This window comes from Hippopotamus amphibius, chromosome 1 (assembly GCF_030028045.1).
Source record: "Hippopotamus amphibius kiboko isolate mHipAmp2 chromosome 1, mHipAmp2.hap2, whole genome shotgun sequence".
NCBI lineage: Eukaryota > Metazoa > Chordata > Mammalia > Artiodactyla > Hippopotamidae > Hippopotamus > Hippopotamus amphibius.
This window is the reverse complement of record NC_080186.1, coordinates 133,955,943-133,970,023: the sequence shown is the minus strand read 5'-3', so window position 1 is coordinate 133,970,023 and position 14,081 is coordinate 133,955,943. Positions and strand designations below refer to the sequence as shown.

General features: G+C 47.9%; 1 protein-coding gene across 1 annotated transcript in view; it reads left to right on the top strand.

The window, feature by feature from the left end:
- The window catches only part of DOCK2 (dedicator of cytokinesis 2), a 414,056-nt gene that overhangs the window by 378,813 nt on the left and 21,162 nt on the right, over positions 1-14,081 (top strand). The window contains exons 39-44 of the mRNA XM_057729388.1: positions 702-791; positions 2,408-2,512; positions 4,811-4,952; positions 9,658-9,739; positions 11,166-11,250; positions 11,967-12,053. Of these exons, the coding sequence (XP_057585371.1) occupies positions 702-791; positions 2,408-2,512; positions 4,811-4,952; positions 9,658-9,739; positions 11,166-11,250; positions 11,967-12,053 (591 nt within the window). The remainder of the gene's footprint in view (positions 1-701; positions 792-2,407; positions 2,513-4,810; positions 4,953-9,657; positions 9,740-11,165; positions 11,251-11,966; positions 12,054-14,081) is intronic.

The window sequence follows — 14,081 nt, the reverse complement described above, 5'->3', positions numbered from 1 at the left end:
AAGTGTTCTTACCACAATTTTTTTTTTTTAAGTGAGAGAAAGAGAGGGAGACAGGGAGGGAGGGAGGGAAGAAAGTTGGCCAAAGGAAAAAGGAAAGTGACGGGATTGGCAGAGAGGAAAGATCCCAAGAGCGAACATCAGGAGAACAGGATCTGGCCTCCATTCTCTCCCCAGAAGCTCACTGCCTGCTGACTTCTTTTTGAACCATTTCTCTTTGGGAAAAGGTGTTACCAGCTCCCTGCCGCACCTGCACATGGGGAGCTGAGGCAGTCAGATGTTCATTTACTGAGCGCTTCTAAGGGAGGGAATTAAGTACAAGGTCTAGGGTCACACTCAGGTGTGCATCCAGGCCCTGCTTTTGTTTGGGCCTTTGACCTGGGGCAGATGCTCTGCTGGTCTGAACCTCTCTTTCTCGCCTGGGAAATGAAGATGCTACTAGTCCCCTCTCAGAGGGGTTGTGAAGATCCAGAGAGCACGTAAATAAAGTATTTAGCCTAGTCTGTGGGTGTTCCATTATTTATCACAAAGCTAGGGTGAGAGGCAGAGAACAGGTCTGTTTCCCAGGAAGCGCTCAGCTCCGTGGGTGTGGGGCTGGGTCTGGGCCAGAGTGGGGCCTGTGGCTCAGTCCCAGCAGAGAGCTGCCCTGGTCTCTGCAGGCCTGGAGGGCCCCCTAACGTTTGTTGCCATGATCTTCCTTGTAGATGTGGGAAGAGGCCATCAGTCTGTGCAAGGAGCTGGCAGAACAGTATGAGATGGAAATCTTCGACTACGAGCTGCTGAGCCAGAACCTGGTAAGGCGCCTCCAGGGGCTGCTGGCTGCCCTGGAGCCTGGGTGCTCAGGGCCTCAGCTCAGCAGAGAGGCTGGGGAGAGGGGGAGCCAGGGCAGGAGGCCACGTGGGGTTAGGACACCAGGACAGGAACGGAAGTAGGGCTGGAGCTGAGCCAGGCTGAGCTGAGCATCTCCCTCCCAGGTGGGGCTATTTCCAAAGGGAGGTCATTTGGGAAAACTCACCAGCAACAGTTTCTCGGATAGAGTGTTAAGTACCTGCTTGGCACGGGGCTGCTGCTGCTGTGGCACACCCAGTAAACACGGTGCTACATTTGCAGTAAAATTCCCACAAATCACTAAACCAATTAAATAAACACGCAAATTTGTGCTCTCTGATTAACAGATAAATCACATGAAAATGCTCCCTATCTGGCCATTCCCATTAGTTCCTGAAGCTCGTGATTTGGTGGGGGAGGTGGAAAGCGGGGGGAAGCCAGCCTATCCTGCTTATGCTGCAGAGGCCAGGGCTTGGCAGGGAGGTGGCCTCTGCAGGGGAAATGCAGAACTTTTTGGCTGCTTCCTCCACACGGAACTCCTGGTGGCCTGAGAGCCAGGACCCCAGGCTCCCATCTGAGCCCATTTTGAGAGGCCAGTCCCGCTGTTTCTAGGGAACTATAAAACGAGAGTCAGAATGTTGGAAGAGGATCGAAAGCTTTTTCTGGTGGGGGGAAGGGTTTGGAGGACCGTGTTGTAAGGTATGACGCAAATGCACACACTACTTGCACCAAGAAACACTTACATCTCCCTGAGTCTGTCCACATAGATGTGTGTGGATTTGGAGGCACACATGCCTTCTAAACATGTGCAGAGCACAGGCACATACAGAGCACACGTCCACGCATGCACACACACCCCGTGTACATTCACGCACACGCAGATTGGCTTGCACGTCCATGCACCAGGCCCTGATCGCACAGGCTCATGTTCAGGGCCACACACATTTATCTTCCATATTGTGTCAAGTGTAAGATGCCATCTTTTGTGAGGTGCAACCTTCTATCTTACACGCCCCGTCATGGTTTCTCTCCAGTTAATAGCAATTGGAAGATGCCATTAGATGTAAAGTAAAACACAAACTATTTTTGAAGATGTTAAAATGTGAAAAACACACACCTCTTAAAACTGATGAGATATGTTAGGGGTACACCCACAGGAAGACGTCTATATCCAAAAACACTTCTCCATCCATAGACCGTCACAAACACATTCCCGGTGAGAGTGGAGGGACGATGCTGGTGGGGGCTCTGAACAGCTGGCTGGATTCAGTTCTGTACTTACTGGCTGTGCTACGAGATACCAATTCCTTTACCTGCAAAACAGAGATACAATTCCGTGGGATTGTTATGAGGGTGATGCAAGTAAATATGCTAGTGCAGGTAGAGTAATTAACAAGGTAGCTGGTATATTGTAAATACAGCTATTACTATCATGATCACAGACACTTCCATGAATATGCAAACGTGCACTCGGCACATTGGTTCTGGTGTAATGATCCTGTCTAAACTGTGGCCTCTTGGAGTTGAACGTGCCTTTAATACACGTCTGTGTTGTCACAAGCTATGAGTGTTCTTTTTTCAGATCCAGCAAGCAAAATTCTATGAAAGCATCATGAAAATCCTCAGACCCAAGCCAGACTACTTTGCTGTGGGATACTATGGCCAGGGTTTCCCCTCCTTCCTTCGGGTAAGTCTGTGAGTGACTTAGACACGGGCCAGGGGCCCGGGACCGTGGCATCCCGGCTCTCCCTATGTGCTTTGCAGCTCTTCTTGTGCTCAGACCCTGTGCCTTCTCCATCCGAGGGCTGTCCCCACCCCACCCCCCCCCCCGTACACTCCCTAATCCCCTCCATCATCAGCACGTCGGCCGCTCCCTGTGTCTCTCTATGCACAAGTGACCAGGGTCGCCTCGTGCAGCAGTGAGCGCCCCATCCTGGGAAGGAGGCACTCGGGGAGGCTGGAGGAGCTCTGCTACCCAGCAGGCACTGTAGAGCACTAGTTCTCAGACCTTTTGGTCTCAGGGCCACTTTCTCTCCTAAAAATTATCAAGGCCCCCGAAGAACTTCTGTATTTGCAGACTTTATCTATCTGCATTTATGATATTCAAAATTAAAACTAAGAAAATTTTAAAATGCAGTCTTCCCTTGGTATCCCCCAGGAATTGCTTTCAGGACCCTCTGAAGATACCAAAATCTGAGAATACTCAAGTCCTTTATATTAAAAAGTGTAGTATTTGCATATAACCTCCTAAATGCTTTAAATCACCTCTAGATTACTTATAATACCAAAAACAATGCAAACACTCTGTAAATAGTTGCTGGAGTGCAGCCAACTCAAGTTTCGCTTTGGGGAATTTCTGGAATTTTTCTTCAAATATTTTTGATCCACAGTTGGTAGAATCCATGGATTAAGAACTGGAGGATACGGAGGGTTAACTGTATCCATGTATTTAAAGATAACAATAATAAACCCATCATGTGTTAACATAAGTTACATCTTTGTGAAAAATGACTACATTTTCCAATTAAAACATCAGCATAGTCAAATTGTTTCATATTTCTGCACATCTCTTTAATGTCTTGATTAAGAGAAGACAGCTAGATTCTCACACCTGCTTCTGCATTCAGTCTGTTGTGGTACCACACATCAAGCAGCCTTAGATGTACACTCATGAGAGAGGAGAGTGAGAAAGGAAAATGACAGATTAGTGTTATGTTGAAAAGAGTTTTAATCTGGTGAGGCCCTGACAGGGTCTTGGGGACCCTCGGGGATTCCTGGAGCACAGTGTCTGAACGCTGCTTCCCTGAATTATTCATTCATCATGGAGAGAGTTGGATTAGGTCGGCTGGACACTTCCCTTCTGTGGTTCAATCCTCAGGTCAGGGAGATACAAAAGAAACCTGACCTCACCTGATTGAGTCTGGTCAAGGAGATAAACCACTCACCACTACCAGTCGACCCGTGGAAGTCAGAGTGGCTCTCTCCGGAGTGAGCTGCAGAGGGGGTAGCTAGTGAGGGTCGCCTCCCTGGGATAGAGATGACTTCCCATACCTCATCCTGTGTCACAACCCCCTGGGGAACTTGTTAAAAGCCCATGTTCCTGGGCTCTACTCCCACAGATTCCATTTTAGCAGGTCTGGAGTGAGGCCCAAGAATCTGAACTCCTAGAAGGCTCCTAGGCTTCTGTGATGTGGTGCCAGGTTTGGAAGCACTGATATGTAGAGGTCAATGGCAAGTGTGGGTTTGGACGGAAGAATTTAGGGACCATTAAAGGCAGCACAGTGGCACAGATGTAGTCTAGAAGAGGGTTTCTCAACTTCAGCTCCGTGGATATTTTAGACCAGATAACTCTTAGCCGTGGGGCCCATCCTGTGCATTGAAAGATGTCCAGCAGCATCCTGGGCCTCTAGCCACTAGGTTCCAGTAGCACCTCTCCCTGGAGCTGTGACAACCAAAAGTGTTTCCAGGCATTGCCAGCATCTATTAGGAGGCAAAATCACCCCCTATTTGAAAACTACCGGTCTAGAAGAGGCTAATGTGGTCAAGGAAGGATAAAGAGTATGTTTCCATGGAGCCAAGTGATGAAGGACCCGAAAGCTGATCCCTTTCAGCCCACAGGTCCAGCCCACATGGTCCATAAAAGGCAAGAGGAAACTTTGTGGTGATGTAAATGGGAGAGTGGGTGTGACACAGTGAAAGCTGAGTGAGGAATTATTCTGGAAGCTGCACATAGGATTTTTTGAAGAATAAGTTCTCAGCATCCATGATCTTCTAGAACCAATCTTTTTAAAGAAGTGGTGTGCCCAGCTTGAAGGACAGTGAGTTGAGCTCCTCCTTTCCTTGGGCGGGGCGGGGAGCGCGGGAACAGAGAGCAGGGAATGCTATAGGAGGTCACCACAGCACTGTGCTCATGACAAGCCTCCCAGCTTTTCTTGAACCATCTCTTCCAAGCCAGGGCCCTGGGATCTCTGTCATTTCTCTGCAGAACAAAGTGTTCATCTACCGAGGGAAGGAGTATGAGCGGAGGGAAGATTTCCAGATGCAGCTGATGAGCCAGTTCCCCAACGCAGAGAAGATGAACACCACCTCCGCCCCCGGGGATGACGTGAAGAACGCCCCGGGCCAGTGTATCCTTGAAGAATGCCCCAGCCCAGGGCCAGGCATGGCAGCCCTGCCGGGATGGACGTCAGTCCACAGAGCCCTACCGCAGAGCTCAGAGCTGCTGCCGTAAGCGCTGCAGTGGTGCCAATTTTAGTGTCTAGCGTGGGGTCCGAAAAGACCCCATCTCAGGAAACTCTAAGCATTGGATTCATTGACAAATTCACTCACTCACTGATTCCTTCTTTCTTGTGATGAGTGCTATCCAACCCTGACTCTGTCAAGCATTGTGCAAGATTACACTCACAAAGTGGTCCTACGTCCAGGGAGCTTCCAGTCTAGCTAGTGAACAGCTAATTGCATCATGAAATATGCATTTATAAAAATGTGATCAATGCGGAAAGAAAGCCCTTCAGGATACCATGACTGGGAGGGCAGGGAAGGCTTCCTTGAGGAAGGTGATGTTGAAGGTGAGTAAAGAGCCAAAGATTAGTGGGAGGTGGGAAGAATGTCCCAGATGGAGGGAAGGACCATCGTGTGCAAAGGCCTCGAGGTTCCAAGAACTGAAATGGTGCCACGTTGCCCTTAAATTAAAATCAAAACTCCTGACGAAGGCCTGCCAGGCTGTCCATCATCGACCCCTGCCTGTGTCTCCAATGTCAGCACCCCCAGCTCTTCCTTCCCTTTCTCATGCATCTCTGACCACATGGATCTTATTTCTGTTCCTTAAACATGCCCAGCTTGTTCTGCCTCTGGGCCTCTGAATTTTCTCTTCCATCTGTTTGGAATGCCTTTCCCCCAGGGCTCCTTTCTCACCCATCAGATCCTAAATCAGTGTCACCACCCAGAAGAGGCCTTCCCTGCCCACCTTATTGGAAGTCTTTTGAACTCGGTTCTCTCAAACCCTGTTTGTTTTCTTTAGGGAATTGATCTCAATCTGTCATTATCTGTTGTGCTTTCAAAGGTAGAACTAGAATGCAAGCTCTAGTAGGGCAGAGACCCGCAGTGCCTTGCTCATTGCAGTAATCGCCAAAGCCAACTCTCAGAAAATACCTGCCGGTTAACAGAAAGAGAATGAAACCAAGAGAGAAGGGAAAAGAAAGATAGACAAGTAGCAAAAGGAAGGAGGGAGGGAGGCACGGATCGAGTCAGCTCACTGGAACACATAGGAGGCCAAGGTGACAGGAGACGGTGCTGGTGAGGTTGGGTACAGTGTGGTGGAAACGGGCTCCCATGTAGCAAAGCATAATGTTCACAAGGCCAGGAGCTGACGCTGGGCTGAGGCAGGGCTCACGGTGTGGCAGGCAGCGTACAAACCCAAGGATAAGGCAGACAGCTGAGTGAGGGGGGAGGGGGTGCGTTAACCTCACCTGGCTCCCGCGTTGCACCCTGTAGCACAAATTAAGTTACAGCCTTGAAAACGGGGCTGACAGGTTGCATGGCTGGTCTGCTAAGTCTGCCGAACCTTCATCCAAATATTTTCCCCTCGGGTGATAAATATTCATCTGCAACCTTTTCATTATGCTTGCCTGCCCTTCATGCCTGCTCTACCATGGTTATTTGCAGGAGGAAATGCAACCGGTGGTGGGGCTGGCTGGTTACAAATGTGAGTTTGGTTATAGGCGAGACACGGGATTAGTACTAAGGCCCTTCTAAGTGGCTATGCTGGTGTTGAACAGCTCTGTGACCTTTTAACTCGTGGTGGGAGGAGAGAGCATGTGTTACTGGGTCACATCATCATAGGCAGGACTGATTCAGCTCCAGGAACCAGGTAGAAAAGCGAAAGAGGGAGGGCTGACATTTGCTAAATATCCTCTTTATGCCACACATGAGACTGAGTGTTTTATAACTAATATTTTCCTAATCCCCATAAAACCCTATTAAGTGGGTATTAATTTTCCCTATTTCATCGAGAAGGAACATATAGGGCAGAGAGGTAAGGTGGTTTGCCTAAGGTCACAAAGCTTGTTAATGATGGAGTTGAGTTTTGAACTCCAAGATCTATCTGTCTCAAAGTCTGCATTTTTTCTATAATGCCATCTTTTTGTTTAAGATTAATGACTAGAATGTTCTTTATTAGCTATTGTAACATGCTGGCGTACCAGGCATTTTCATGCATTGTTTCATTTTATCCTCATAATAATCCTATGAGTTGGGTGTTATTACTCTGAGTTTTGCAAATAAGAAAACTGAGGCTGAAAAAAATGTAAACAGCTTGTACAAGGTCCCAGGAATTGATGGAACTAGGATTTGAACTCAGGTGTGATTTTCGCCAAAATCTGAGCTCTTAATGCTCTGTCCTCTTGCCTTCATGTGTTGCAAAGCTAAAAGCAGTTTGGAAAGGTGACAAATCTCATATCTTCTCACTTAGGTATCCAAGTAGTGGAAGACATTTGAAAGCAAAGGTCTCTTAGTTAGGTGTCTCCTGCCTCCCGACCTCTCCTCCACCCAGACCTCGGGACCACAGTTCCACGCATAGATTCAACATGGTTCCATCACAGATTCACACGTGGTGAGAGAGTCTAGCCATGCATCCCGCTGGATGTGATCAGAGGGCTCTGATGTCAGTGGCTTCTCTAGGACAAGTTTGGATTCTCCTCTTGGGCCAAGTCGAGCTGCTAAGATTGGTAGACATGGCTGAGAACCTACTTTAAAACAGGGGTTGGCAGACCTCTCTATAAACAACCAGATGGGACATATTTTAATCTCTGTGGCCATGTGTCTCTGTCACAACTACGCAACTCCGTTGTGGGAGAACAACCGCGGGTGATACGTACATGGAACGGTAGGGCTGTGCCCCGACAAAACTTTATGAACACCAAAATTTGAACCTAATATTATTTTCACGTCACATAATACTCTTGTTTTTCAAATATTTAAAAATATAAAAACTGTTCTTAGCTGTGAACCATACAAGAACAGGCAGTGAGCGGGATTTGACCCGAGGGCTATAATTTGCCAACTCCTGCCCTAGACTTAATCCAGGGTGATTTCCATCCAGAGACGGCTGTTCGCTATTTGACTTGAGAAAGAAGTTAGTTTTCCTGATTACGGAAATCCTCTCAGTGAGGTTTATTCATTTGTGTTAAGTGTTGCTCATTCTTGCCCTCCCCACCCCTGTGTGTGTGTGTGTGTGTGTGTGTGTCTGTCTGTCTGTCTGTCTGTGTATCTGTCTGTCTCTGAGGGACTCTCATTTAATGCGGAAATACGCTTCGGAGGTAAAACAATTAAATCCCCAACATAGTAGTATGGAGTGAATTCATTGGGGGAGGGGTGTTAAATTTAACTTGGAATTATGTTTTGGCCGTTTCTATGTGTGAAAGAGCCCTAGCTTCTGCATCAGAAAGCTCACAATCTGATGGGAAAGGGACAGTAGAGAGAAGAGAGGGAGCTGGAGAGATAAGGGTCCTCAGTACAGATGTGATGCTGTGGCGGGCCAGGAAGGAAAAGGACACCTCGATGAGAGTAAACTGAATGCCCATGGAGCTGTGGGGATATAGTACAAACAAAGGGAACAGTATAGTCTGTTGGATACTCAGAGACAATGGAAAATGGGTTGGAATCCTATTAGAATATTTGAATACAACATATTCAAATATTGGCATATTTGAATGCCAACAAGAGGAGTCTGATTCCTTAATTGGCATAAATGTCAGGCTCAGGGGAGGAGGTTTTGGAGTTACGGTGGTCATCAGGGGTAGAATAGAGGGATGAGAGAGCTTGCATACCTGAAGAAGAGAGATGGGTAGAGAAGCCATGGAAGGTAGGGAAAGGGAAGTAAGGTCCAGGGATGGGACCAGTGGCTACTGACCTTGTTTATTTGGTTTGCCATATTATCGATTTACAGTGAATAAAGGTCTAGAACAGGCATGACAAAGATCTGGCACACGTGATGCCTCTCCTGTATCCTGTGCCAATGGCAAGCATCACTAATCAATCATGGACCTCTTTCCCACTGAGCCTGGACACTGCCTTACCTTCCTGCCCCAGGCAGTTACTCTCAAACTTTCAGAGTTGGAGTGGAAAACGACGTGTATTCGTCTGCTCTAAAGCAGTGCCTCCCAAAGTAGAGCATGCATACGAATCACTTGAGTATCTTATAAAATACAGACTCTGATTCAGTAGGTCTGAGGTGGGGCCTGAGATTCACCAGTCCTAACAGGCTCTCAGATGACGGTGGTGCTGCTGGACAGAGAGCAGCTCTGAATAGAAGTCTAGACTCAAGGAACTCCAAGCTTAGGGTTAAAAGACCCAAGTAGAGGCCCTTGCTCTGTGCTCACAAGCTGTGTGACGTTCAATGAGTTGTCCAGGTTCTTTGACCTTGATGTCCTTGTCTCTGGAAAGTATGGTTTACATTAACAACACTGTTCAGCGGAACCGGAGAGGTGAAAGGAGACCATGGGGAGATGTGCTCTGCAATGGATTGAGAGCTGTAAATGCATTAGGTGTTATTCTTGTTAATGAAGATAATCTAGGAATGAGAATGATAATTAAGGACTACTAACCAACTGTTCGCAGAGGCTGAGCCCTGGGATGGGCTGCAAATGACAGGCAGCTCTGATAAGGATCACGGTGACTGCTGACTGCTCACTAGGACCTAGTTGGCAGCCATGGTCACGCATTAAAAACTTGGCCCCAGAAGGACTATCCTGGGAGGTCTCACCTGGGACCTACCGTGCTTGGAACTGTCCCCCCGACCGACACGTTGTGAGTTCTTAACTGCAGGAATCGCAGACATCCAGTGTTTCACTGTCCAGCCTGTCTTGGATGAACACCTGAGGTTCAAGAATAAGCCGGTGCCTGACCAGATTATAAAGTAAGCCCCGCAGCTCAGGGGAAGGAGCGCTGGGGAGGAAAATCCCATGGGGCTACCAAGCCAAGCTGGTGGCAGGACAGACCCTGGTGTCTTCTAGTTCCTTCTCTATTTTAGCCAGCCTGTTTTCCTTTCCCTCTTGGGAGAAGCATCACCCTGCATGAGCCATCTGGGCTTTGCCCCTGAAAAGGCTGATGCCAGAGATGGCCGGGAGGACCGAGGGTAAGGCTCACCTTGCAGCAGGGCAAGTCCTCAGGAAGTGGCGATGGGCTGCACTGAAGTGGACGTGGAAGCCTGTCTCTCAGGCTGACACCAGAGTGGCTCCAGGAACCCACAGCCAGAGAGTGTGGGTGGGCAGGCGACAGGCAGGGTGGGGGCAGAGGGACAGTGCTGCAGCCGAGCACTTTCTCCAGAGGCACATCTTTTAGGCATTTGTTACGGTTGTGTATTGACAATGAATGTGTTCAGATTATGATTTTAAAAGGGGGCATTAGAGGAATTCCCTGGCAGTCCAGTGGTTAGGACTCAGTGCTTTCACTGCCGAGGGCCCGGGTTTAATCCCTGGTTGTGAAATTAAGATCCCACAAGCTGAGTAGCACAGCAAAAAAAAAAAGAAAAAAAAATTAAAACATTAAAAATTTAAAATTATGAAATAAAATAAAATAAGATGGGTGCATTAGCGGAAGCAGTATGAAGGTAGGTGTGATCTGTTCAATACCAGATGGCAAGGTCAGGGATGCGACAAGGAAGCAGAAGCTCTGTGGGATCTGTGGGGCACCAGGCTGCCCCCTTGCACCATCTGGCTCACCCCACTCAGGCCCAGGCACCCAGTTTAGCACCTCCAGTGCCTTGGGAGGACCCGTCGGAAGCAGGAGCTTCTTTGTGCGAGGAATGGTCTGTTCCTTTGGGGAGAAGCAGCCTCACATCAGCACAGGTGGCTGGGCAGAGGTAGCTCAGCTTGGACCTCAGCCTCCCATCACCTCTTGGTCAGGCACCTTTGGGCAGGGGATGACAGCCAGACAGCTAGCACCGTACGCTGCCGGTGCTGATGTTAGCACCACCCTAGAGATTCAGGAAGAGTGATTTGGGGGGGTGTCTGGGACACCTAAAGAAATCCTTGGAAGATACCCCTGGGACATTAGTCTAGGACCTTAGATGTATTCAGATCCTTCACCGAGGTCACAAGAAACAGTGACCCAGGCACCACTATGTGCATTAATGATAGAATTCCAACTTTGGGGGTACCCTATGTTCTCATGAGGGCATAAGACTGAATAGCTTCTAAATCATCTTACGAGGAAAGCCTGGTTTTAAATGCTCCAGCAAGGACTCTGCCAGACCTGGAGTTTACTATAGTGGGCCTCCCCGGACAGTACAGGGTCAGGTCAGGTTTTGGTATCAGAAGGCTCAGCCTATTCCTGTCTTGCAGCTTTTATAAATCCAACCATGTGCAAAAGTTCCACTACTCCCGGCCCGTGCGCAGGGGGACCGTCGACCCTGAGAATGAGTTTGCTGTAAGTATCTCCCCGACAGCCTTGATCGTTGCCCTGGGCCTCCTTTACCAACCAGAGCATGCACCTGCCAGGATCGGGATGGGAGGGCATCTGATCCCAACCAAAGGAGGGAACACTAACTTCCATTAGTACGATGACACCCAATCTCCAGGCTCTTCTGTTGGGTTTGTTTTCTTATTTCTTGACCCTCTCCACTCTCAAGATATAACTCGGGCCTGGCATGAGAGGCAACTTTCAACCACAGGGAATTCACAGTCCCCAGTGTCCCCATGTGTTTCCCAGCCAGGACCTACCTGTCTTCTATTCCCAAGGGCCAAGCCTGGCACAAGGAGGCAGTGCCAACCTGTCTCAGCTCTTTCCTTTAGACTGTGATTCTTTGTAATGGGGGAGTCACCGCCCCTTTAAGAATCTGATGAACCCTGTAGACCCTCCCCCCAGAAAATGCAGGTGGATGCATTCAATGTTGCCTAAAAATTCTGCCTGTTCAGAGACCCAGATTAAAACTTACTGGACCTAAACCCAGGGCAAACTTAAACTTCACATGGGAAAGGAATTCTTCAGGGTAAGGTGGGAGTATATTTCTGAATCTTGAAATTTTTATTCTGATCCCGGGTGGATAGGAGGCCTGGGGGACTGGCGGGGTTCCCTCCAAACTCTGATGGTCAGGTTTCATGTGTGTTGCTTTCCTGCCCTTGCCGCCCCTGCCCACGGGACAGTCGATGTGGATCGAGAGGACCTCCTTCATGACCGCATATAAGCTTCCGGGCATCCTGCGTTGGTTTGAGGTGATTCACATGTCCCAGGTGAGTCTGCCGGCCTCGGGAGTCTCTGGTGACTGGAAAAAGGGAAATGCTTTTATTCAAAGCCACTGCAGGAGTCCAGGAATTCCGGTGCAGGAAGGGACCTGAGGCAGCATCCAGTTTACCTGCTTTCAGATTTTTTTTTTTAAGCATCAGATAACTTTTTTTTCCCCTGCAAATGAAAGGTACCATAGAATCCAATAATAAAGCTGATGGATGGGGAGCTTCTGTGGTTGGGTGCAGGGGGAGGCAGAGGGCCTGGAACTCCATGGACACAATCACCCCCTCATATCCTCCCCTCCCAGCAGCCCTTTAGGGCCCCTCTGCAGAATTTCACTACAGACCCATCTTCTAGTTGGATAAACTGAAGCTCAGAGAAAGGAATTCACGTAGAGGCAAGGCTCTGGGTAGAATGCAAATATTTGAACTCCGTGGTACAGATAGCATGTTATTTTGCTTCTCAACACACTTCAGGGTCTCCATGTCCTCAAGCAGCTAAGGATCTTGCAGCTCCCAATATGCAAAGGAAAGGCTGGAGAAACCTGAGAAGCAGGGACATATTCAGGATGTCTTATTCACTTACTCATTCACCAAATGAGTACCTAACACACGTCAAGCACCTAGAGATTTTGCAATGAAGCTTACATTCTAGTGGCAAAGACACATTAAAAAGCCTAAGTAAAATATATACTATGTCAGGTGGAGAAAACCGCTATGGAAAAAAATAAAAAAGAAAGGTGATGAAGAGGGGGTTATGTTAAGTAGAGTAGTCAGAGAAAGCCTTCTGCTAAATAAATGGCTTTTGAGCAAAGGCCTGGAGGAAGTGAGGGTGTGCTCTATGCAGATATCTAAGATTCTAGCAGAGGGAATAGCAAGTGCAAAGGCCCTGGGACAGAACATGGCTTGTGTCTGAATCAGAACAAGGGAGTGGGGAGTAGTAGTAGTCTGATAGCGGGACATATAGGACCTTGTAGGCACCAAAAGGACTTAGGCTTTTCCACTGGGTGAACTGGAGCCACAAGCAGAGGAGGGACATGGTCTGACGTTTTCAAGTACTGTATGATCAACTTTGAGACCATCCCCCCTTCAGCCCTTAAGGACCCCCAGCAGCCAGGTGGCTCTCCAGTGTCCTTTTCACAGGCATGGCTTAGTTCTTAGGGAAAATATAATAGTGATGATGACATCAACAGCCATTACTGTGCATGTGCTAAACTGTTCATATGTGTGACCTCATTTAAACCCCTCAGTAACACTGCAAGGTGGATATTGTTATTCTCCCATTTTACAGATGAGGGAACCAAGGTACAGAGAAAGTTAATGGGTTGTTCAAGGTTAGTAAAAGAGGTGACATTTGACTTTCAGCTCTCCTATCAGGCAGCTCAATGGAATCACTCTCTCCTTCTTCCTCAGTGTGTCCCCAACGGTTAGTGCCCTGGAGAGGAAGAAACTACTCATGCCCTTTATTCATAGAACGCATGGTACTTGATAAGCTTGGGATGTGTCCCAGACGCTGTGTCAAGGGCTTTATAGCATTATCCTATTTAATCCCACAAGACCCTGTGAAATAGGGTCTTATGAATCCTGTTTGGTTTTCTTTTCTTTAAGATCTTTTATTGAGATGCAGTTGACATACAATAAACTGCATGTATTTAAAGTGTACAATTTGATTTTTTTTTCTTATTAGTGATGTATATATGGCAATCCTAATCTCCCAATTCATCCCCCTCCCTCATGCCCCGCCTCCACTTTCCCCACTTGGTGTCCATATGTTTGTTCTCTACCTCTGTGTCTCTATTTCTGCCTTGCAAACCGGTTGATTTGTACCATTTTTCTATATTCTGCATATGTGTTAATATATGATATTTGTTTTTCTCTTTCCGATTCACTTCACTCCGTATGACAGTCTCTAGATCCATCCATGTCTCTACAAGTGTCCCAGTTTCATTCCTTTTTACAGCTGAGTAACATGAATCCTGTTTTTAGGGTGAGGAATCAAACTTTCTACTAAGCCATAGTCTCTACCCTTTCCTC